Source organism: Dothidotthia symphoricarpi, assembly GCF_010015815.1.
Source record: "Dothidotthia symphoricarpi CBS 119687 unplaced genomic scaffold P153scaffold_11, whole genome shotgun sequence".
Taxonomy (NCBI): Eukaryota; Fungi; Ascomycota; class Dothideomycetes; order Pleosporales; family Dothidotthiaceae; genus Dothidotthia; species Dothidotthia symphoricarpi.
The window spans coordinates 560,670-584,724 of NW_022985018.1; the positions used below are offsets into that span (position 1 = coordinate 560,670).

Genomic DNA, 24,055 nt, shown 5'->3' on the forward strand with positions numbered 1-24,055 from the left:
ATAAATCTACTCACAAGTGACATTTTTTACTTGAGTAACAAGTCCAGATTATGATTTCCATTATCTTATCTTCTACTCTCCATCTGATTTACAAATTCCAGCAAAGACTTTTTCTGGGTACCAGTTCCCCAGCAAACACCACGCAATGCAAACATGTCCAATTCTTGAGAAAATGACAAACTTTTATGTGTAGAAATAGAAAAGCAACATGGGTATTTGGCGTGAATGCAAGAACACCGGAGAAGCGCTCCGAGAGCGCAACATCAAACATCATGTGAGGCGCTACTGACAGAACTTCGATTCGTCCCCTCGGTGATAAACGCCGTAGCGCTCATGCGTTGAAACGGCGATACTGCGCTCTGTTCCCGGGGTGGCGGACTCGATATTCCATGGTTTGATGCGGGGGACGATGGCGAGGAAGTTGGTTGAGAGTCGCTCCCACCGTATCGCTCACGAAGACGCTTGATCTCGCGGAGACGATTGCGCCACGAGGAGATGGACTCGCCTCCCTCACGGATGTACCAAACATTGGAAAAGACACATGAGTTGATGGCGATTAGGCGACAGTAAGCGGCGAGATGTTTGCCGCAGAGGATTTTGGGCTCGGCGGCAGGAGATATGTTGGGGAAGTCTGATCTGGAGATGACCTGGACTTTGTAGTATCGGTTTTTACCGTCGGGATCTTCGTCCAGTCGACGATCGACAAAGCTCGCCTTCGACTCTGGCGAAATGACAATGTGCACGTAGTTGAAGGCGGAAGGGAAGGTTTCAAAGTTGTAGGGTAGGCCTGAGTCGTTGAAGATGATGTTGACAAGATCGTTGCCAATGTGCCGCTTCTTGTTCGGATACGTCATCTCGTCGTTGCGGTCCGTTGGCATCATTGTCGTGATGTGGAAGACCATCTCCATGCAGCGGTCGCGCCAACAGTATGTGAATTCACCGTCCATATTTGCACGTGTGTCGAGACCGCCAGTGTTGAACTTTGCGTCTTTCAGGCGCCGAAGTGTGCCTAGGTCGCTGATGAAGGAAGTGTAAGCTGGCGATCCGATGTCGTTCATAAATATTTCCCTTTCGTCCGTCTGGCCTTCACCGATGTATATGACGCCTACTTTGTAGCTATCAATCGTAGCTATCCGGTCGAACGAAGCCATGGCACGTCGCGTCATATCATCATCTGGCAAGGGTATGGGAGGATTCGTCAAATCTAGAGGCGCATAAAAGGTTTGGAAGATATCATCGGGCAGGATGCCAACATATGATGACGAGTAGAAAGCTTCAGATGCAAGCCCGACGGTGAGCGGTACTTGGTGACGTGGAGGTGGTGCGAGTAGAGGCTGGATCGTAAGGTATCGGGTGCTACACTAATAGAAGTCAGTATTAGGTCAGCACGCGAGGCCTTCAACACTCACGGGTCGACGTGTTGTGACAAGAGACACGCCCGTCCGTGCTGCTGTCTCTATTGTCATCAAGCCATGTGGTAGGATCCACGTCTTTTTCCAAATCTCGCCGTCACCAGGCTTAGCAAAGTTTTCATCGCGCACAGTCTGGTCGCGATCTGTATACGCAACCAAAGCCATAATGTCCACAATGACCTGACCCTGTTCCTCCATGAACTGTCTTCCGGAGCTATCTGTACAAAGAAGGTTCTTCGTGATCCATTGGATCTGTTTTGGACGGTCCTCCATTTTCAGAGCCATAAACCAGAAGGTTATAACGTGAAAAGCGAGTGAGTACAGGTAGTGAGGCAAATCATCCTCAATGACTCTCGCCTTCTTCGAGTTCGAATCGGAAGATGCTGAGAAGTCTCTAGAAGGTCCGCTAGGCCTCAAAGTCCGATGGCCGTTTTGTAGCAAATGAGGATTTGAGGCTCGCTCTCGTTGGTCGCGTATGTGTTGCATGTAACGGAAACACACCCCGAAGACTAGCTTGAACTCTTCTTCACGGAAGTTTTTGAACAGCTCGGGCAGGCGTGCCAGGGATGTGAGGAACTCCAAAATATGGATTGCAGTGGCCGGCTTCGTAACAATCTGAGACATCTTCTGAACGATGCTATCAAGCGACTTGCTAACGGAAAGGGGGATCTCAAAGCAACAAACCGATAACGCGTGAATGCACCATTTGGATGTTCTGTCCCATTGCACGATTCCCTGGAGAAAAGCTTTGACCAGATCGTCCTCCTCGCTCTTTGTGAAATGATCGTGATAACTGATAATGACGGTGAGGATGTGGAACAAACAAACCGCAACGTCTGCTTTTTTGAGAAGTGTATGCGGTGGAGGCTCATGGAAGCTCGAGTTCCGGACTTGCTCGCAAAGAACGTTCCTCAACATCCTTAGCTGCACCACGCAACTGCGCACCAAAGCTTGATTCGACAACTGCGGTCCAAGATGAACAAGCACGTAGCTATAAATTTCCCAGTCGGTAGGCCTTTGGAGCAAGGATATGATGAGCTCTAGCCATAGAGTCAACTCCATATCTAAGATACTGTCGCTAAGAGGGTACTCTCCCTCGTCGATGTGGGCAAAGACGACATGGCTGGACTCAGGTGAAGGCTCCTCTGGCAGACCCTTGGGTCCAGGATACATCCAGAGCGGAGGTACTGGCTTATGCACACGGCTAGCTGTAGCAGTAATACGGCCTGTATGTCGATTCAAAGACGCGTGAGGACTAGAACCGGACACCTTCCGCTGTTCACGCCAGGATGATGCGTCTTCAGGCTTGCCTCGATCGCCTGATGTGCTTTCATCTGTCTTCTCTGTTGCAACGGCGGTCTCTTTCGTGCGACATAGCTCTGCAGCTATTCTCTCACCTTCTGAAGAAGCACTCACAGTGAGCGCAAAACGGGAGTCAGCGCGTAGACGAAACAACAACTTCATAGATGCTAGGCGGGCATCGTTTTCGTATTTGTCGCTTCCGGCAATGCCACGTAGGGTTTCGTATAAAACCCGTGTTTTTTGCGCAGAGTTTGTCACACTCCGTGTGAAAAGTCGTACGTAAGCAGTGGCAATAACATTGCTGGGCGATCCAAAACGCATGTCTGATCTGCCAGGTAAGGAATGAGACAACCAAGGAGGAGAAGAGGTCGTGGAAGAAGTCCGTGGATGATCTAATCGTTTTTGCAAAAGCTGTATGATATCGAAAAAGCTGTCAAACGACGCTTGATCAGCGACTTTCACTGCAAAATCAACAAGTTCACTGAGAACCTCGACATCCTCTTCACCCTCTATGCTATTCAGCAGAAGCGCCCCACACTGAAGGACTGTGTCGCTGGCACATAGCTTTTCCACTGTCTCGTAAGTTTCCCGCATAGACTGAATTGCCAAAATCCGCAGGAAGCGTGGTCTTGTTACGTCTTTGAGAATACGAGCGACTAGATTTCGGCAGGACTCCATCCAATCGCCGTTTGAAGGACTCAGATAACGTTCTTCTGCAAAGTAGTGGATCATTTTTTCTGCAGCCACATCGCTGAGACGGTGAGCAAGACGCAGGAAGAGCTTCATAACAGCTTCTCTGTGAACAAAGTCCATAATGTCGCTTGTACGGTCCAACTTTAACAAGACTTGAGATGTGCGATCCTCCGAGTTGCGGTGAATGAGTTCAGGGCTAATCGGTCGGTCTGCATCTGGTTTGCTATCGCCATCAGTGTCTCCAGTTGTCAAGGGTGCTGAAGCTGGCAATCCCATTGCACCTGGAGATGTAAGCCCGAAAACATCAGAGGCTCGAGTAAAGCGCCCATCCATGTTCAATGACCCAGTTTCATGAATTGCAAGCGACTTCTCCGAAGATACATCCTTCTTCGCAGCATTTGAACTTTCGTTTGTGCCTGCGGCTTTGGCCCGAGACCGGTCATCGTCACGCTCAGCACAGATGTGTATAATCTCTAGCAAATCACTCAAATCAGTCTCGCGAAGCAGGAGCTTCCTTGTGCTTTCGTCTGCGAGGACCGCATTTATCAGATCGAGGACGAACTCTTCCTGTGTATGATGAGGCTCTTTGATGGACGCCTTGAGAGCCTGGAAGAGCAGGGACATGGGAACTCTAGGCAATCCATTGCGTCCATCTTCGAGTAGAAGCAGCTGTAGGATCAGTATAGTACCCTTGTACACATTAAACTGTCGATTGTCCCATGTGGGGCCGTCTAGAAGAGTATGCAAGAGCGAGGAAACGGCGGCCCTCCCAACATGGGACCTGAAAAGGTTGTTCAGTGTATTCCACGTCTGTTCCTTGAGGTGAGCAATCTGTCTGTGAATCGCGCACAGGACTCCGAGACAGGGCCCGAGTGCCTTGGTAGGGACGTGAACATAGGTGATGATGGTATCAAACAGCCTGATGCACATTTCCATATCATTTTCTTTGCTTGTTGCGTGACAGATGTTCGTCGTCTTTGTGAGGAGAAGCTCTAAATCGTCGTCGGTGAAGACCTTGGCGTTGAACTTGCAGAGGTCGATAGCGTACTGGAACACGCGACTCAGGTTCAGGATATCCTGAGAGGGGTCATCAATGCTGCGCTTGCCATTGGCCTTGCGAGTGACGGCAGAGGCTTTGAAACAAGTGTCCAAAGAGTTCAACAGGAACGGAACAATGGAAGACTCGCAGGCCTCGATGTCCCGTCCATGTTTGGTGAGAGTGGCGACGATGTCGAGTCGTTTATCGAAGCAGCTGTCGGTCTTGCGCAGAGAGGCGGCGTCGAAGAAGACGGTACGCTCAACTGTGGTGAGCTTGGGCAGAGCTACGCAGCTCTTGAGGAACCTGTACCCTGTCTCTGCAACCTCGTCTGTCTGTTCCGGAAGGAGCAGGTCGCTTGCGATAGACCACAGACTCAAGATGTTCTGCACAGGATAAAGCTCGACGATTTTGCCAATCTGCTCCGCCGCCGATGCCCTCTCCGCGAACGGACGACTGCTGTCCAGCTGTAGGCACAACTCCTCCAGTTCCGGGGGCCCGCCGACTATGGGTTGCCCGCTCCTGAGCCCTGAGACGTAACTTGTGCGCTGGCGGGTAGCGTCGGTTGAGTGAGGACTTGCGATGGAGCCTGTGCGGGTGGAGGTGATGGACGAATTGCGCGCAGAGGTGCCTGTCACAGACGACGTGGACGGAGGCGGGGTTGTGCTCTTCACGCGGCCGCCCGTGAGCGAGCGGAAGGCATTGAAGAGAGCCTGGGTGGAGGCGCGGCGGTCGGGCGTGCGTGGGACATCTCCGGACGGCGGAGACATGCGTCTCGGTGTCGCAAAGCGCGTGCTTGGGTACGGCAGTGGTGGGTGTCGCCCGGGCTACGGTGTGCGAGGCAGGGCAGGGGCAGAATCTTCTAAGGGTGGCGTAGGCGCATAGGTTCGGTCATGGATGCTCGGGAGTGGGAGGCAAACGGCGGGGCGGCGCGGGCTCATTTGGCGTGCAGCGAGGGTCAGGCGGACGCGAGAAGGCTGGTGCGCGCAGAGCAGCGAGGCTCAGGTGCAGGGAAAAGGCATTATGGTCGCGCGTATTTCTGGTGTGGGTGAAGGCTAAGTTCTGTCTCGGTCATCTGATAGCGGTTCTCTGCGCGTCGGGATGGATTCTAGTGCCATCCTTAGCTCGGCCCTAACCCTGCACCGCTGCTGTGGGGACCTTTTTGTGTCCAAACAGCGGCCAAATACTTCACTCGCCCCCAAACCCACCCTTCTCTTGCTCTCACTGATCAGGTGTGCTGTCGTCACCATGGCCGCCGATATTCCCACCCTTTCGAAGCTGCTCGAGGCTAGTCTGGATCCGCGTCAGAACAAGCAAGGTATGTAGCTTTCCTATTCACCGGTGACAGTGCTAGCTGAGATGCTGTCCCTGCTGTCTCTGTTGTCTCACCCAGACTTCCTTCTCCTCCACAATAGGTGGGAGTCTGTTACGTGTGCCCAGACAATCCTTGAAACAACGCGTTTCTGGAGCTACTGAGGGGTCGCGCATCTTCAAACATGTCCATTGCCCCTCTGACCACACTGCACGCCATCTCATGTCGACTCAGATACTGACTCTTCCCAGCCGAGAAAGCAATCACCGAAGAGCAGACCAAGCCCAACTTTTCCCTCTCCCTCCTCCACATCGTCGCCAGCGACTCCTTCCCCGCCACGATTCGCCTGTCGAGCGCCCTGTACTTCAAGAACTTTGTGAAACGCAACTGGGTCGACGAGGATGGCAACTACAAGCTGCCCCAAGACGAGGTCGTCGCCATCAAGCGCGAGCTGATCGGCTTGATGGTCTCTGTCCCTGCGAATCTTCAGGCACAACTCGGCGAAGCAATCAGCGCCATCGCCGACAGCGACTTCTGGGAACGCTGGGACACGCTGGTCGACGATTTGATCTCCCGTCTGACTCCTGATAATTCCACAGTGAACAACGGTGTCCTGCGGGTAGCACATTCCATCTTCAAAAGATGGCGGCCGCTGTTCCGATCCGACGAGCTCTTCACTGAGATCAATCACGTCTTGACCAAGTTCAGCGCGCCGTTCCTGACACTACTCCAGAACACGGATGCTCTCATCACCAGTTCTCAAGGCAATCCTCAGGTGCTGAAAGAGGCCTTCACCACGCTCGATCTGCTGATAAAGCTCTTCTACGATTTGTCATGTCAAGATCTGCCTCCCGACTTCGAGGATCACATTGGCGCCATCTCAGGCCTGCTCCACAAATACCTTGTCTACGACAATCCCTCGCTACACACCGACGACGAAACCGAGTCAGGGCCCCTAGAGTACGTCAGGGCTGGCATCTTCGAAGGGCTGATGCTGTATATTCAAAAGTATGAGGACGTCTTTGGGGCACAACTTCCACAGTTCATCGAGAGCACCTGGGGTTTCCTCATGTCAGTTGGCCTGGAGACAAAGTATGACATTTTGGTCAGCAAAGCGCTCCAGTTCCTCACCGCTGTCGCGTCCACATCGCATGCCGAGTCCTTCAACAATCAAGACGTACTGGTTCAGATCATCGAGAAGGTCATTCTGCCGAACCTGACATTGCGCGAGTCTGATGTGGAGTTGTTCGAGGACGAGCCGATCGAATTCATCCGGAGAGATTTGGAGGGATCTGACAACGATACACGCCGACGAGCCGCCACCAACTTCCTCCGCCAGCTGATGTCTCGCTTCGAATCGTTAGTGACACGTACTTCGCAGAACTACATTGAAATCTACCTTCAAGACTATGCCAAGGACACCAAGAAGAACTGGAAATCAAAAGACACCGCTGTATACCTCTTCACTGCGATTGCTGCAAAAGGAACCGCGACTGCTGCGCAGGGTGTTTTGAGTGTAAACGAGAACGTCGATATTCTGGACTTCTTTCAAAAGCACATCGCTGCCGATCTCCAGGCGCATGATGCGGAATTGATCTTGAAGGTTGACGCCATCAAGTATCTCTACGTTTTCCGCAGCCAACTATCGCCCGATCTCTGGCGGGCCGCGTTCCCACTCCTCGTGAACCACCTGGGCAACGATAACTATGTCATTCACACCTACGCTGCGATTGCCGTTGAGCGTGTCTTGTTCATGACAGACAGCAACCGCCAACCCATCATTCCCAAATCGGATGTTGTAGGCGCGTCGAGAGATCTTCTGACGCATCTGTTCAAACTCATCACCAAGGACTCTGCCCCTGAGAAGATCCAAGAGAACGAATTTTTGATGAAATGCATCATGCGTGTGCTTATCTTCATTCGAGATGGTTCTCTCCCCATCGCCGAGACCGTGCTGAACAACTTCGTCGCGATTATCAAAGTCATTAGGCACAATCCCAGCAACCCTCGGTTCCAGTACTATCTCTTCGAGGGACTAGGAGCGCTCATCCGCTTCGGTGCTCCAAACTACCCCCAAGTCTTCGAGACGAAGCTCTATGAACCCTTCGCGACATGTTTGTCAGAAGGAATAGATGAATTTTCTCCATACATCTTCCAGCTCTTCTCAGCGCTCTTGGAGGCCAACCCGTCTGGTGACTTGACGCAATACAGGGATCTGTTGGGAGTCATTATTCAAGGCTCAGTGTGGGAGCAGCGAGGCAACGTACCAGCATTGTCTCGTCTGCTCAGCGCGATGATTGCTCGCGACGCTTCGCACATCGTTGCTAGTAAACAACTCGAGCCTGTCCTGGGTATTTTCCAGAAGCTGGTTGCGACTAAGGCGCATGAAGGATACGCATTTGAGCTCATCGAAGCGGTCGTTACCTACACTCCGATCGAAGCGTTGCAACCATACTTTGTCACAATCCTTCAATTGATGCTGCAAAGGCTGTCAAGCATGAAGACTGAAAACTTCCAGCAGCGTTTTATCGCATTCTACCACTTCGTATCTGCGCGACAAGACAAGGGGCTAGGTGCAGATTTCTTCATCAACGTTACTGACCAGATCCAGCGCGAGTGAGTATATTTCTCCAACGCAATTCGAACCACGTGCTAACGTCTAACTAGCGTCTTCAAGCCCATCTACCTCACAGTCATTCTCCCCGAAACCCAGAAACTCGCGCGACCCACCGATCGCAAGACTGCCGTCGTTTCGTTCACAAAGACGCTCGCTGATTCACAAGCCTTTGTTGATCGATATCCTAAGGGTTGGGCACTCACTGCGCAGCGTCTACTTGAGCTCATGATCAACCCACCTGTGCCTGCCGCCGCCGACGACATCATTCCGGATGCCGACGTCGACGAGCTTGGCTTTGGTGTTGGATTCACCCAGCTCAACACATGCAAGAAGGCACCTCGTGATCCGTTCCCTGAGATCACGGACGTGAAGGAATGGATCAAGCACTACCTGCGAGACGCAAACAGCCGTCACAACGGAAGAATTGTGCAAATCGTGCAACAGAGGCTGGATCAGCAACTGCAGCACGCATTGGCCGAGTATCTATGAGGTGGGGGTAGATGGACGTTGGCAACGAGTTCAGGATGAAACTTTGGGTTCCTAGATGGATATGATACCACGGCGGGCAGCGGTGGAGTTCTTGTAAAACGGCAGGTTTATCTCCTAAGGGGAAAATTACTTTGGAACGAGCGCGTATGGTCATGACAGCACATTTGAGCAAGCATAGTCTGATTCCTCACATCTGGTTGAACTTTTTCGAAAACGTACTGAGAGTATGATGCGCCTTCCTAATCCGGTAAGGCGTCCTTCCGGAGGGCGCGTTCCTGCATCATGTCAAGTTTACAAGAATGTCTCGAATCTTCCAAACAAGCCCTTTTTCTAACTCAACCACGGCGCCCCTCTACATAACCTCGCAGCTTGACGTCCTTGCATGCAATATTCTCTATCAGCCCAGCTGTCTCTCCAAACGCTCCGCGGCACTAAATCCAGGACTACTTCATTCCCGAAATATTATACTACCTTACGTTCTCAACCACATAGACTCAACAACACCATGGCGACCAATCCCACCACCAAAACAGAAGCCCTCTACCAGAAAAACGCACAATTACACACCCACACCAGCCCAATCTCCTCTCTCGACACACTCGACTCCCTCCCTGCGGAAACTCAAAGCCTATTCAAAGCCCCAGAAGGCGCACCCTTCATCCTCACCACGCCCTCGACAATCTTCCACGCCCAAGGCGGCGGCCAGCCATCCGACACCGGAACCATAAAATCCAGCTCATCCAACACAACCTTCCGAGTGCACCAGGTGCGAAAAGTCGACCCCGCGATCCTGCATATGGGCGTCTTCGAACCCGTAGACGCACGCTTCGCCATCGGCACCCCCGCAGAGCAAAACATCGACGTAGCAAGCCGGCTGCTGAACTCGCGCCTCCACACCGCCGGCCACGTGATCGGCCTCGCAGCCAGCCAGCTCGTCACGGAAGGCAAACTGCCCGCCGACCTCGTGGACGGCAAGGCAAGTCACTACCCCGGCGCGGCGTTTGTCGAGTTCCATGGCCTGATTGCGGGGGATAAGAAGGCGGAGATTCAGGACAAGGTTGATGAGCTCGTGGCGCGGGATTTGGGCGTCGCGATACATTTTTGGAGCGAGGAGAGGGCGAGGGAGGAGTGTTTGGGTGCTATGGAGAGCTTTAAGGGGGGGGAGGAGGGTGTGAGGGTTGTGAGTATTGGGGAGGGGGGGCAGTGTAGTTATCCTTGTGGGGGTACACATGTGCAGTCTTTGAGGGAGTGTGGGAGGGTTGTGCTGAGGAATGTTAAGAGGCAGAAGGGCGTTAGTAAGGTTTCTTATGAGGTTAGGGATGCTTAGGTGGATTGTGGGAGGGGGGGTCGGTTGTGAGATCTCGCGGGGTTGGGAAGATGGATGGAATGATGAAGGCGCAGTTGTGATTGCTTGGAAATGAGTAGCATCAGGATTGACTCTGTATACACAATGTCAGCCCAGGCTTCAGATACACGACGCAACGGGTACGACAATCATAATGTCTTCTTGACAAGTCAAACTGAGGAGTCCTTGTGACTTGCTCCCCACTTCGGCTACATGACCTCAAAAACGGCATAAATATCCTCATCACATCTCCTCCTCCGGCAAACACCCTCGTCGTCAACTCTTATCCAACAGTACACTCCCCTGCACATTTCGCCGTCCTCCTCAAACCCACACTCCCATATCAACGCAACTCAGCGCCTTGCACGACCCAATCTCTTCTCACGAGCGCGGACTACGATTGCCTGGCTATCCTGCGCATGCAGCACTTTGACCTCATATCCCTGCGCAGAAGAGAGAGGGTCGTTCTGGAGCGGTATCGGGGACACCATCTGTTAGCGTTTGAAGTGTCGCGTTCGCTGTTCTTCGTGGGTTTCTCCGGTCCTGCTTTTGGTGCGTATGTTGGCGTATACTCCCTCTAGGAGGACGTATGGGTGCTTATATCGGGGAATGTTGGCGTGGGTCTGGGCGCCATTTTCAACGGCCGGTCGATTCGGGGTAGGTATTGAACTCCACGGGTTGGTGGAAGAGGGTGTGGTTCGTTGTGGCATGACAGGAGAAGTAGGGCCAGCGGTGGCTTGGAAAGGGGGAACGGATATGGCGAGTAGGACTGCTTGACTTGGATTAGATCGGGATGACTGGTGGTCGCTTGTGTATTCCGTGCCGTATCGTTTGCTTGGATAGACGTAGGGCGTGGTTAGGCGTTGTCGAGTGGAACTCATCTATGCGTCTGGATGAGCCGTAGACGAGGACCCTAGTCATAGCGGTCGGCGAATGGGAAGAGACGTTTTTCTCTATTCCAGGTTTCAGGAGCCCATAATCATGGTGATGTGTGGACCATCCGCAGGAGGGTGGTCTGGATCCGTGACCCTCGAGAAGCATTTAGCACAGCAACCTCAACTGCCCACGAACATCGTGCTCAAGTGAGTGTAATGAGCGACCATATAACATCCGCCTACCCCACAAGTACCGTGCTTCAAGCTATCGACTGCCGAACCGTAACAATCTTCATGATCCCCTGTTCCGCGCGCAACGAGGGATCATGTTGAGAGTGAGACGACTCATCATCATCATAACGTGTCAGTTCCACCTCGTCGGTTTCTTGGTTCGGCTTGTAGCCCATGCCGCCGTATTTCGCGCCGAAGCTCATACGCTTCGACCCCGTGAGCCCCGATCCGGATGCAGTGTAATCAATGGTGGATTTATCGCGGGGGTAGAAATGGAACCATATGGGCCGTAGTGTTGGTAGGCAAGCGCACACTATGGCTAGGGAGAGCTCGATGTTTGTCCAGAAGAAGACGGGCGCGGTGTAGTATATCACGTCGTTGGGGTATTTGACGTATTCCTGGGCGATGGCGTAGGTGGCTATCACGCGGGTGATGCTGACGGCACATACGCTGGTTTGTTAGTAAAGGTATATGTTGTGAGAGTTGGGTTTGAACTTACGCAGCACCTAGTGTGAATATACCTATTACAGCCAGCTTCTTCTCTGTCCTGAGCTGCAAGTTCATGATGATGGGTATGGGGAGAATGAGAATGACGAGATCTACTAGAGCATCGGTACACTTGCGAGGGTCAGCATGGTATGGGAGATATCGAGGACTTCAAGATTGAACTTACCAGTAATGCTATGAACATGGGTATGGTGTCAACACACTCGTTGCCAAACCACGGCTCGATGAATACTGTGATTGGATAACATGTGAAGAGATGGCTCACAGTGAAGCTGATCGTCCAGCCCACTACGAATGCGAGTACGCCATAGATAATTAGGCGATACTTTCCGACACTGAAGATGTTCTTGTACATGACCAGGATGGAGGACTTGATGAGCCCAAGTCCTACTATGGAGATCATGTTGAGGGCAAACTTTGTCTGAGCATTGACCGTCAGTTCGATCATCACTGTTCAAGACCACTCCACTTACCTGCTCGAAGAATATGAGCCCTGGATCATCCAGGATTGGATGACCATCTGCATCGAGAGGCTGATGCGCTCCTAGGTGGCCATGTATCGCTGCTGTACAATGTCAATGTCTAGGTTTGACAAGCAGTCAAAGAAACTCACCAGCTAGCTGCAGTGAACAACATGTTACAGAGACTGCCTGTTGAGTGTTGGTTTGAGTAGCTACACGGCCGCAGGATCGAGTGCTAGTTCACTTACAAGCGCAGCAATTGCCAAGTAGTCATCCAAAGCAATTCGTTTAGCCAATATCTTCGCCCACAAACGTAAGCAAATGAAGACGACCGAAATGAGTAGAAAATTCAGAGCGATGGCTATCATCGCGCCTTTTGAGTAAGAATGTCCCATTATGACTGTTATGGCCGTAGCTCCGGTGACACGATGAAGAAGAGGGAGGGGCAAACAAAGATACCTGGTGGTTTGCCTGTATTATGTTACCCTCGATTGTGTGCGGATCGCAAGAGATCAATATATAACGAGAACGGCCAGCCCTGCATATCTGGGCGACAAGCTCATCAGGATTCATGTCAATCGTACAACATGGGTATCCCCAGGATACGTAAGACATGTTCGACGTGTATCGGCCTCGAAAAGGGGAGCATATCTGTGACGGAAATCATAGCAAACAACACCACTCTTCATCCCTGTTATCCGCAGCATGTAAACCACATTCAGTGGATAACTGGCCATAATTCATTTAATCTGTCGTAGTCGACGGAGATGATTACTGTGAAATAGAAAAAGTCCAGACCAGTTGAACACTGAAAATCTCCCACAATCTCACTCGGTCAGTCGTCGGGGAGATCAACGGAAAAGTCCGAAAAGGTAGTCGTAATCATGGTCATTTGTGGGTGGTGTGGCATCTTGCATAAGAGGAAACTGAATGTAGAAGGTTTCCTGCGAGGGTATGAGGGGTCCCCTGCATGTCAATATCGACTTCCAATCGACTTACACGTCCAATGAAGACACGCCGCAGTTTCCAAGACATAAACTGCGGCAACTCTCTATGACCTCGCCTGCGCTTTGCATGGCAGAAAAAATCGCTTCATTGTTAGATCCCTACACCGAGTCCCAAAAACATGTGTTTGGTAATTTCCTTTCCACAACGGTAGGCTGCTATAGGTGTCATATCCGGGGACCATAGTAAAGTCACCCCGAAGGAACGCCGTTTCACATTTCCCCATCTTTCTTCATGACTCGTACACCGATCATCCTACGGATAACTGCCGCTTTCAGATTGCGGCAATTGCGAGAACCATAAGTCTGCTGTGAGGGAACGCGTCTTAAACCAAGCATCGCCCGAAGAAGTGCAATATACTTCCATTCACTGCACGTCATGCGTATCCTATTATCCGTGCAGTTATTGATCGCCGCGATCTCTGCCATTGCCTTAAAGGCACCCGTGGTTGCAGAGGATTTGAAAGCGCTGGTATCGACGTCGACGTCGGTCTCGGTCGAACTACGAGCAAGATGGAGTGACTACGAGGCACCCGAGCTAGGAGTTGTCGTAAACGTGACGACAGAGAGAGATGTCGCCACTGTGGTGTGTTTGCATAATATTGAAGAATCAACAGAGACATCCATTGATCATACAATATAGGTCAAATACTGCAAAAAGCTTGGCCTTCCGTTCTTCGCACAGAACGGCGGTATTGCATGGAAAACTTTCAACCCAAGCAAAGACGGCGTCCTGATTAATCTGGCTGGTCTCAATCGAGTCACTTTCAGCAAAGATAGGAAACAAGCAACTATCGGTGGTGGAGCGCTCGTTAGCGACACTATCAAAGCGGCGAATGCGGCAGGTGCACTGGTTTTAACTGGCAACTGTGATTGCGTTGGTGCTCTTGGAGCTATGTTGGGTGGTGGGTACGGTACGTCGTATATCGGTGTTTGAGATTGAGCACACAACTTATGTCGAAGCAGGAAACCTCATAGGCGAAGTTGGATTCGGAGTCGACAACATCATTTCCATGCGTGTGGTAATTGCTTCTGGAGAGGTGATAACAGTGTCAAAAGAGTCCCACCCCGATCTTTTCTGGGCACTTCGTGGCGCTGGACCTAATTTTGGCATTGTGATTTCCGCGACAGTCCACGCCTTACCCGCCTCCCCTTCGGATCGTACCGCCTGGATCAATAACTTGTTCTTCTCACCGGACAAGCTGCCTCAGGTTGCGCAAGCAATCCAGGATCTCCCACTGACGCCCGAACAGAGGGTTTACTTGGTCTTGACTAGTTCTGGAGCACCAGCAAACACGCCTTCCGTTCTTGTCACAGGTTTGCTGCGCAAGGGAACCGAAGAGACCGGTCGCGCTGCTTTTGCTTCTCTATATGCACTTGGTCCTGAGTCAAATACAAGTAGCGTGGACAGTTATGAGACATGGAACGCGGCCAATACTGGCTTTTGTGTCCGCGGAGACCGCAAGCCAGCCTACAGTACGACTATCAATCATATGCAACCCGACACATGGCCTGAGATCTGGAAGTTGTATACCGAGTTTCAGAGCAAAGGGCCGAACTCCGCCGTACTGATTGAACGCTACAACTTGACGAAAGCAGCATCGGTACCATCGGGATCGGCGGCTTTCAATCAGGCTCTACGTCATGAAGCCTTTGCACAGGCCATTGTGATACCTTGGTACACGGACGCGGCGTTGGATAGTGAAGCTTTAGCTTTTGGCCAGAAGGTTAGGGATATTTGGAGCTTTTCCGAGACTGCGAAGATGAACCCCACGTAAGTTTCTCCACCCTTGGTCCTGCTCTTATTAAGCGGCTAATTTGTATCCTTGCAAGATATGCCAACTTTGCCCACGGCGATGAATCCCTGGAGGCTATATATGGATCGAGTCTTGCGCGATTGAGAACGCTTAAGAAGAAGTGGGATCCTTCTGGAGCGTTCAACCAATGGTTTGAGATCAAACCCTGAAAATATAGCACGTTAGTGTCATGAGGCTCCTGGGTATTGAGGTACCGAAAACAATCTTAGACATAACTTCTATCCCTCCGTCTCCCGGTCGACCCCCGTTCTTCTAAGGTGCATGTTCAGTCCGACATTTGTTCAAGTATGTTCACTAACGCTGGGGTTCGTTGCTACACTGAAAGATGTATGACACAGTGATGTCTCCTCAGTAGTCCATGCTGATTATATAGGTCAATGATGTCGTGACACAGGAATATGTACACTTACTGCATGTGGATCGGGCTTGGAGCAGACGGTTTGTTTTTGTCATGTTCCTCGCCGTCGTCCCCAGCATCGTCGAACACATCCAATCATTGCATCGCGGCCGTGGCACGTGTACCCTGATAGGGGTTTGGTGCTGCTTACCTGCCAGAAAATCACATTGACTGTCAACTGTAGGCTTCGATGGCCAAGTCTGGGGCAACGTAGATGGTGCTGCGCATGTCTGGCTAACGATGAGGGTACACAAGACATGCGATAACTGGCTTGCACTGCTGTTTGTATGCTCGGTCTGTTGGCGTCCCTCATTTCGCAGTCATGAGCATGCGGTGTGGAAAGTTTGTCAGTCCTGAGTGTTGCTGCACCAGAATGCAGCACATGGGAGAGGAATACTGCACAATACCTGGTATTTTTCTGGTAGTACCGGATCTTGTGAGTCAAATGTGTCAGTTGGACTGGAGCGTACGAAGCATGATGATGATTCGGAGGTGGTGGCTTAGAAGAGGAAGGTGTGACGTTCAGTGTATTCTGCAATTGGAAGTCACGTCGAGCGATCAACAAACGCGATTGGAACAACTCTACTGCTAGTACGAGCCACCTAGATGACCAAGGGTGGTTGTAGCAACACACTTATCTTTTCAGTCGCGCTGTTTCCCCGTCTCTTTGTCAGGAGAGTTCTCTATGCGTCATTGTTCTCCTTGGCGAGATTGTGCAGTCGAGAAGATGCCAACACTCAAGAGATGCATAACTCATATAAAGTCTGGTAATTTCATAAGACTCCTTATACAAGAGCGTCTGAAGTCTTTGTCCAAGAGGATTGGAATGAGTGACTTGGGGAGGCACAGTTGATCCCAGTTCTCACTCGCGACGAACACAGCCAGCGGACCAATTAACGAGATCCCCTGCAGCTTTTCGAAAATCTAACCGTCTCAATATGAGAGACATAGTTGATAGAAGCAGACATTGATTATATGCGGCATCGCTGTGTAGAGGGGTTTAGAGGGTTGGAGATTAGAAGCTCAGAACATCAGACCGCGGCTTTACCCGAGCTGCTGGGAAGTCGCGTCTCTCAAGCATCCCAACTTTTGCGCCTACGCAACTCGGAAGCCAGGCAGGCCATTTCAGTTATTGACTGAGGGAAACGCATCAACTATACCGCCCTCTGGTTCACCCTGACCCTGCTAGGGACGCCCCCCCAGAACTTCTGCCTTCGCCGATCCCCTCGCATCGCGTTCCCACTGTCTTGATGTCCCACGACAACCTATTCGACCAACGACCATAAGCGCTACCTTGCCGGCTGTATGGCCATCCTGCGCAATTGCATGCAATCTCAACGTGCATAGCAAACCCCTCCGCCAAGCGTCGAACGCGTGTTGCGAAGAAGAGCGAAGATTTGCCCCAAGACATCGCCGACGGTCACGCGCATACCGCAACCGTCGTTCCTTCACTGCGAAACGAAGCAGACTGGTGGGAGTGTGCTAGGGACTATGAGGTGAACTGGGTCAACACGCGTTAATGTGCAGTTGAAAGAAAAACGCTTGGCGTCATTTGCTCTCGTTGCTCTCGCAGGAATATCACTTTCCCACGTCCACCGCCATCCCCGCCACAACTACCACACTTCCTCACGCACACGGCAGCCCTTCATCATGTCCGACAGCGAATCGGAAACAAAGGCGGCTCAACTCGAGCCGGAGCTGCGCGACATGAAGCTCGAGGCAGGTGCGGCCCCTGGGCAACCAGGCGAGGGCGGCAACCCAGTACAAGTAAAGGCGGAAGACCTAGACAACCATGACCTCGACCGCGCCTCTACACCCTCAGTATTACACCAGCTCAAGGCTCGCTCAAAGTCGCAATCACCCTTCGTAAAGGGACAAAAGTCGGAGGCTGCGTCGCCAGCCAGCGCTGAAGAGGAGGTTGTTGGAGGAGAAGTCGTACTCAAAATGTCGCCTGGAGGCAAGGCGGCCAAGCTCTCGCGAATCGCGTCTCATACCCTAGTAAAACGCTCGACGCCACTCTTCCTCGATTATCCAGATGCCATCGAATCGGCAAAAGAGACATTTGAGATTCTCCCGGAATGTACATACTCTAGCAAGAATATCGGGTCCACCGACCCTGCTCTAGAGTGTGATTGTTCTGAGGAATGGGGTAGGTTACAACATGCGCGCCAGCTACAACGGACATCACAGTCGCTAACCGCAACTCACAGATCCCTCTACCAAGACCAACGCTGCTTGCGGTGAAGATTCCGACTGCATCAACAGACATACAAAGATGGAATGCATCAACAACTGCAGTTGCGGCAGGAAGTGCCAGAACCAACGCTTCCAGCGCAAACAGTATGCCGACGTTACCGTCATCAAGACCGAGAAGAAAGGATTTGGTCTCCGTGCTAATAGGAATATGATGCCTGGGGAGTTCATTTTCGAGTACATTGGAGAAGTTATCAATGAATCGCAATTTAGAAAACGAATGCTGGCTTACGACAAGGTATGTCACCGCCATACTACTACGAGAATAGTTTTCCAGAATTCTGCTTTTCAGCTTCAGCTTTGATCTGAGTGTCGATAGACTTGTGTCTTGGCACTACATCACCGTCTCAATTCGAACGAGTTCTGACTTTGATCTTAGGAAGGCATCAAGCATTTCTATTTTATGTCGCTCAGTAAGGTAAGAGACATTTGCAACCACGTCCTCTCAGCAGCATTGTTCTAATATCGGCTAGGGAGAGTTTGTAGATGCCACCAAAAGAGGTAACCTTGGAAGATTCTGCAATCACTCTTGCAATCCAAATTGTTTTGTAGACAAATGGGTTATTGGAGACAAGCTTCGAATGGGAATATTTGCAGAGCAGCAGATCAAAGCGGGTGAAGAGCTCGTTTTCAACTACAACGTCGATCGGTATGGGGCAGACCCCCAACCCTGCTACTGTGGAGAGCCAAATTGCTCTGGGTTTATCGGCGGAAAGACGCAGTCTGACAACGCCACAAATCTTTCACATGCCACAATCGAGGCGCTCGGCATTGACGATGGCGACGGCTGGGATACAACTGTGGCGAAGAAGCCTCGCAAGAAGAAAGCGAGTGAGGACGACGAAGAATACGTCAGCAACTTGCAACCCCGCTCGCTCGAGGATGACGGAGTACCGAAGGTCATGGCAGCTCTACGGCAGTGTACGGAGAAATGGATTGCAGTGAAGCTACTTGGGCGTATACAGCAGACTGAGAACGAGAAGGTCGGGCATCGTATGATCCGTATGCACGGTTACGAGACTTTCAAGAAAACCATAACAACCTGGATAGACGACTTCAATGTCGTTCTGCAGGTTCTCGACATTCTTCACAGGCTCCCGCGAATTACTCGGAACAAGATTCAGGACTCGAAGATCGAAGAAGCGGTAGAGAAACTCAAGAGTTGTGGAGATGAACGAGTAGAAGAGTCTGCTGCGAGTCTCCTGGGTGCTTGGAGTAAGCTCGAAGTTGCCTACAGGATACCTCGCATGAAACGAGACCCTAACGCCAGCACACCTCTCCGCACCGAGAACCATTTTGAACGGCGTGAGCGAGGTCGCGAGCGATCAAGATCTCGTTCGAAGTCGCCTTCGATTAGTGCGCCGAAAGGTCCGTCTGTATCGAACGTGCCATCAGGTCCTCGCGGTCTGAATGCACCCAGAGGACCAGGGGGCTTCTTCAACCCTCCACGTCCACCGCCCCGGCCTCGAACGTTTAATGCTCTTCCTCCTGGATGGTTTCAGGCCACTTCGGACAACGGTTCAACCTACTATTATAACGCGACAGGTACAACGCAATGGCAACGACCTAGTCAGGCTGCAAATCAACCGCCACCACCACCACCCAAGGCGAAAACAGATACTCAACTGCTCCAGGACATCATTTCCAGCATTACATCTAATGTGACGCCCACTGCACCCTCTGCATCTACCACTCCGCAACCTACTGCCGATGAAGAGAAAGGAAAGAAATCGAAGAGTGAAAAGTGGCGAAGTCTGCCCCAAGAGAAACAGGAGAAGCTTTATGAAGCTACTGTGAGTACATGCTACTACTGTGCCGGACATTTCTGACTGTAGCAGCTCTCCCCACACATCATGGCAGTGACGTCTCACTATCGCAAGAAGTTTGAAAAGGATGACCTCAAGAAACTGTCCAAAGAGGTATGTACACTTGTTTTGATATTCATACCATATCTGACAGCCTATCCAGGTAGCCAAAAAGCTCGTTCGCGGCGACTATAAATCCGGGCGCGTCAAGGACCCCACAGCCAAGCTCTCCTCTAAACACGAAAAAACCATCAAAGCCTTCGTCAAGGATTTCATGTCCAAAGCCGCCAAGAAGAAAGACGAACGCCAGGACCAAAAGGCCGCGCGCGCAGACGCACGCCTACTCGCAGCAGACGATCGAACAAAGTCACCTGACACACCACAACTCAACGCCTCGACTATTGAAGAAACAGACTGGGCCGATGCCGACGCTGACGACGACATGCTGGACGTCAAGCACGAGGTCGCGCTGTCGGCCTCCCCCGCAGACTCGACTGAACTCAAGCGCAAGCGAGAACACGACGACGTCCGCGACGAGCAGAAACGCACCCGCACAGACGAGATGCAGACTCCACCTGCACCGCCTCCTCCGCCGCCCCCACCGCCCCCGCCGGCGGCTGACATGCCCGTCGAGGATACCGAGGAGCGCGGCTTCACGCCCATGGACGACGACGCGGATAGCACGCCAAGCGTCAACGGCAAGGCGGCGCTACATGCTGTTGCCCATACCAACGGTCATGGGTATGCGAGTCCTATGCAGCTCGCTACCCCGCCGACGAATGTATCGGGAGGTATGGGTGTGAATGGTAACGGTCATGTCAATGGTGGTGCGTCGTGAGAAATGCTTCCTGTTTTGCTTCTTCTTTTCTTGCCCCAAAATTTCTACAACTTGTCGAGCGTCCCGCCTAATTTAATGCATCTTTACCTCCTCTTTTGTAATTATGAGCCTCATCACTTCTTCATGGCCTTTTGGGATGGGTGAGAGGGCTTTGTGTTTTAGTAATCATGTCTATTTCCCTTTCCATAGTTCGGGTTGTGATGCATGTTGCATGTGCATGGATAGTATTTGTGTTTGTGTTTGTGCTTTGTATCATGTATCATCTTTCTTGTCGGTTAACAGGGTGGGTGCATCTAGAATTTCAGGAACGGGGCATGAAAACATAAATGTAGTGATGGGCGGAAGAGGGACGATTATGTAATATATATTTGATTTATGGAAAGTTGAATAAACCGAACCAGATGATTGTAATTCTTTCCACATAAACACACTTGTGATGAACTTGTGGTTGTCACGCACGTGGCTTCTTCTCTCTACGCATATGCTTTACGTGTGAATGAATGGGAAGGTTGGCTGGCTTTGGGAATACAGCAACAGCAACAACAACCTCATCGCCGTAGATATGCGGTATTGGCACACAAACAAACCCGCGAGAACAACAACGAAACACAACCCAAGACTGACGATCATCTATCCGCATCTGAACATCTGAACCCCAGATCCCCGCCCGAAAACACCCCCCATGACCATCGTGAAGATCGTTGCTCGTCATACTACGGACTCGGCGTCTGGGGCGTATAGAGGTGCGATTGCCACGGCGCTAGCGATGTGGGCAGATGCAGGGTCGAGGTGGGTGATTCGCATAGACGGGCTGGTTTGGGGGATAGCATCGGTGTAACGGGTGCGCTCACGTTTGGATATGCGGATGCATTGTGGGTATAAAGCTGGAGAGGGAGGTGCATATCTCGTCCAGTTTATCTACTCGTCTATTTGTTTACTCTCGTCTTCGACCGTTCAGAAAAGATTACACGATTGAGTAATTGAATTGGAGCTGTGACCACACCCCCACACCCCGCCTTTGAGCTGTATAGCTTCACAAACCTCACATTCCCCGCGAGAAAATCAATAAACGGCACAGCTACCATGACGTCTCTCCTCCGCACGGCGCGCTGCGTTCGACCGGCTTTTGCTGCTCGGCCAGCGTCGAGAATCACACCAATTGCGCTCCGTAGACGGTATGCGTCTGCTGCTACTGCTGCTGTGGCCGACAGCGGAGAGCAGCCATACTTCCCTGATGAGCCCCGCGAGCCCATCATCCAGACGTCGATTCCAGGGCCGGAGAGCAAGAAGGCAATTGAGCGTCTGGGCAAGGTGTTTGACACGAGGAGCTTGAACATGATGGCCGACTACCAGCGGAGCTATGGCAACTAGTATGTCTTGGGTAGTGGTGTTTTGGGAGAGTATCGTAGTTAACGACTTCACAGCATCGCTGACCTGGACGGAAATGTGCTCCTCGATGTCTATGCCCAGATCGCCTCGATCCCTGTGGGATACAACAACGCTTCGCTGCAGCTTGCGGCTACGTCGCCTGAGATGGCGTCGGCACTCATCAACCGCCCTGCGCTCGGCAACTTCCCCCAGCACGACTGGGCTGAGATTCTCGAGACGGGCATCCTGTCGGTGGCTCCCAAGGGCTTAGACCAGGTATTCACGGGCCAGTCGGGCTCCGACGCCAACGAGCTCGCATACAAGGCCGCCTTTATGTGGAAGCGCCAGCAGCAGCGAGGCGGCGCAGACGTCGATTTCTCGGCAGAAGACATCAGCTCAGCCATGAACAACCAATCCCCCGGCGCCCCCGACCTCTCCATCCTGTCCTTCACCTCGGCCTTCCACGGCCGTCTCTTCGGCAGCCTGTCCACGACGCGCTCCAAGCCCATCCACAAGCTCGACATCCCCGCCTTCGACTGGCCGCAAGCCCCCTTCCCCGCCCTCAAGTACCCACTCGACCAATTCGCCGCCGAGAACGCCGCCGAAGAGCAGCGCTGCCTCGACGAAACAGAGCGCCTAATAAAAGAATGGCACGCCCCACCCGCCGCCATAATCGTCGAGCCCGTCCAATCCGAAGGCGGCGACAACCACGCCTCCCCCTCCTTCTTCCGCGGCCTACGCGCCCTCACAAAGAAACACGACATCCTCTTCATCGTCGACGAAGTCCAAACCGGCGTCGGCGCGACAGGAAAATTCTGGGCCCACGAGCACTGGAACCTCACCTCGCCCCCGGACATGGTCACTTTCTCCAAGAAAGCCCAAACAGCAGGCTACTACTTCGGGAATAACGAGCTGCGCCCTAATAAACCATATCGCCAGTTCAACACCTGGATGGGCGACCCCGCGCGCGCTATCCTCTTCCGCGCTATTATTCAGGAAATCGAGCGCCTTAATCTTGTTGAGAGTACTGCCCAAACAGGCGATTATCTGTACAACGGTCTGGCGCGCCTCGCGGAGCAGTACCCACAGGACATCCAGAACTTGCGTGGTAGGGGCCAGGGCACGTTTATCGCCTGGGACAGCCATAGGCGCGACGACGTGCTGAGGAAGGGCAAGGGCGTTGGGATTAATATTGGGGGTTCGGGGGAGAGGGCTGTTAGACTTAGGCCTATGCTTATCTTTCAGAGGTTTCATGCTGATTTGCTGTTGGAGCGGTTGGAGAGGGTTTTTAAGTCGTAGGTGGTGGGGTACGGCTGTGATGGATGAACGGAGTTGGGTAGGGCGTTCTTCTTCTTCTTCTTCTTCTTCTTGTTTTTACCCTTGCGTGGGAGGTTTCTATCTGCTTTACTGCACTTTGCTTTCGGAATCAGATGGGATGGGAAGGGATGGGATGGGATGATGGAAATTCCCTACGGCTTGTACATTGTCAAGCATAGCTAGCTAGCTAGCGTAACGAAGGATGAAGCACTCAGGCGTGGACATGGAATGGATAAATGAACGAATAAATGAACACCAAATAAGCGAATGAATAAACGAATATACGAAGAAAGAAAAGCCAGTATGCAAAATCTTCACAAAAGCGATCGATGTATATTTAAAATCTCATTCAATGCGCATATTGCCCCTTCTCTCCTGTCCTAGCCAAGTCACCTCCCCTCCCCTCCCCTCCCCTCCTCTCACCTCACCTACGTACCCAACCTACTCATTAAGTCTATACTATTCTATACCACACCACACCACATCAGTTCAAACCAAAGCAAGCAAGAAAGGCAAGAAACACACCCCAAACAAAAACACACGAAACGAGGAAGACCAAGCCGACAGTCGACCCCGCGGGGTATCATCCTAGCATGCTAAAGAGGAAGAGGAAGAGAAGCAGATGCACAGAGCCGCACCCCCCAATCAATCAATCAATCAATTCACCCAACTCATCCGAAACCAAGCCCTTTGTCGACCAAGCAAAGACTCTAGGAGGGAGAGAGGAAGATAGAGGGGGGAAAAGAAAAAGATGATGAGGAAGAAAAGACACGAAGAAACGCCAGGCCAGGTATACAACGTATAATATGTGCATGCATGTAGAAAAAAAGTGGGGAAGCGCATTCAGACAAAGACGAAGATGAGGATGAGAATCGAGCAAGAACAGTGAGAAGGGGAGACATGAGCGTCGTAAATGCAGGTTGAAGAGGTAAGTAACGATAGAACTTCTGAATATAGACCAAATCCTATGGCATAG

General features: G+C 51.8%; 8 protein-coding genes across 8 annotated transcripts; 5 read left to right on the top strand and 3 right to left on the bottom strand.

Annotated features, from left to right (window-relative positions):
* Positions 1 to 41: 41 nt before the first annotated feature.
* Positions 42 to 5,485, bottom strand: P153DRAFT_423355 (uncharacterized protein). Its single transcript, XM_033672422.1, has 2 exons — positions 1,410 to 5,485; positions 42 to 1,361 (listed from the first exon to the last, which is right to left on the bottom strand). Exons 1-2 carry the CDS (start codon positions 5,211 to 5,213, stop codon positions 264 to 266), a joined length of 4,902 nt encoding a protein of 1,633 aa, XP_033523286.1. The 5' UTR covers positions 5,214 to 5,485; the 3' UTR covers positions 42 to 263.
* Positions 5,486 to 5,691: 206 nt separating this feature from the next.
* On the top strand, positions 5,692 to 8,861 carry P153DRAFT_292336 (Cse1-domain-containing protein; the record flags this gene model as incomplete). Its single annotated transcript, XM_033663831.1, has 3 exons — positions 5,692 to 5,761; positions 6,007 to 8,371; positions 8,423 to 8,861. The coding sequence occupies 3 exons, from the start codon at positions 5,692 to 5,694 to the stop codon at positions 8,859 to 8,861; spliced, it is 2,874 nt and encodes a 957-aa protein (XP_033523287.1).
* Positions 8,862 to 9,366: 505 nt separating this feature from the next.
* Positions 9,367 to 10,188, top strand: P153DRAFT_292532 (uncharacterized protein; the record flags this gene model as incomplete). The annotated part of the gene is made up of 1 exon (XM_033663839.1): positions 9,367 to 10,188. One exon carries the CDS (start codon positions 9,367 to 9,369, stop codon positions 10,186 to 10,188), a length of 822 nt encoding a protein of 273 aa, XP_033523288.1.
* P153DRAFT_397120 (uncharacterized protein) lies at positions 10,150 to 11,087 on the bottom strand (the record flags this gene model as incomplete). The annotated part of the gene is made up of 2 exons (XM_033671532.1): positions 10,150 to 10,673; positions 10,779 to 11,087. 2 exons carry the CDS (start codon positions 11,085 to 11,087, stop codon positions 10,560 to 10,562), a joined length of 423 nt encoding a protein of 140 aa, XP_033523289.1. The 3' UTR covers positions 10,150 to 10,559.
* Positions 11,088 to 11,341: 254 nt separating this feature from the next.
* On the bottom strand, positions 11,342 to 12,675 carry P153DRAFT_357398 (uncharacterized protein; the record flags this gene model as incomplete). Its single annotated transcript, XM_033666729.1, has 6 exons — positions 11,342 to 11,762; positions 11,812 to 11,930; positions 11,986 to 12,240; positions 12,293 to 12,384; positions 12,433 to 12,469; positions 12,529 to 12,675. 6 exons carry the CDS (start codon positions 12,673 to 12,675, stop codon positions 11,342 to 11,344), a joined length of 1,071 nt encoding a protein of 356 aa, XP_033523290.1.
* Positions 12,676 to 13,663: 988 nt separating this feature from the next.
* P153DRAFT_317353 (FAD binding domain-containing protein) lies at positions 13,664 to 15,241 on the top strand (the record flags this gene model as incomplete). Its single annotated transcript, XM_033665020.1, has 4 exons — positions 13,664 to 13,870; positions 13,928 to 14,198; positions 14,248 to 15,058; positions 15,118 to 15,241. Coding segments are annotated over 4 exons (1,413 nt in total), but the record flags the coding sequence as incomplete, so codon positions are not given.
* Positions 15,242 to 17,148: 1,907 nt separating this feature from the next.
* P153DRAFT_292136 (uncharacterized protein) lies at positions 17,149 to 20,394 on the top strand (the record flags this gene model as incomplete). The annotated part of the gene is made up of 6 exons (XM_033663817.1): positions 17,149 to 17,647; positions 17,709 to 17,989; positions 18,131 to 18,169; positions 18,225 to 19,544; positions 19,590 to 19,670; positions 19,720 to 20,394. 6 exons carry the CDS (start codon positions 17,149 to 17,151, stop codon positions 20,392 to 20,394), a joined length of 2,895 nt encoding a protein of 964 aa, XP_033523292.1.
* A 972-nt stretch (positions 20,395 to 21,366) lies between these two features.
* P153DRAFT_341255 (4-aminobutyrate aminotransferase) lies at positions 21,367 to 23,363 on the top strand. The gene is made up of 2 exons (XM_033665916.1): positions 21,367 to 21,764; positions 21,819 to 23,363. The coding sequence occupies exons 1-2, from the start codon at positions 21,478 to 21,480 to the stop codon at positions 23,059 to 23,061; spliced, it is 1,530 nt and encodes a 509-aa protein (XP_033523293.1). The 5' UTR covers positions 21,367 to 21,477; the 3' UTR covers positions 23,062 to 23,363.
* Positions 23,364 to 24,055: the final 692 nt, after the last annotated feature.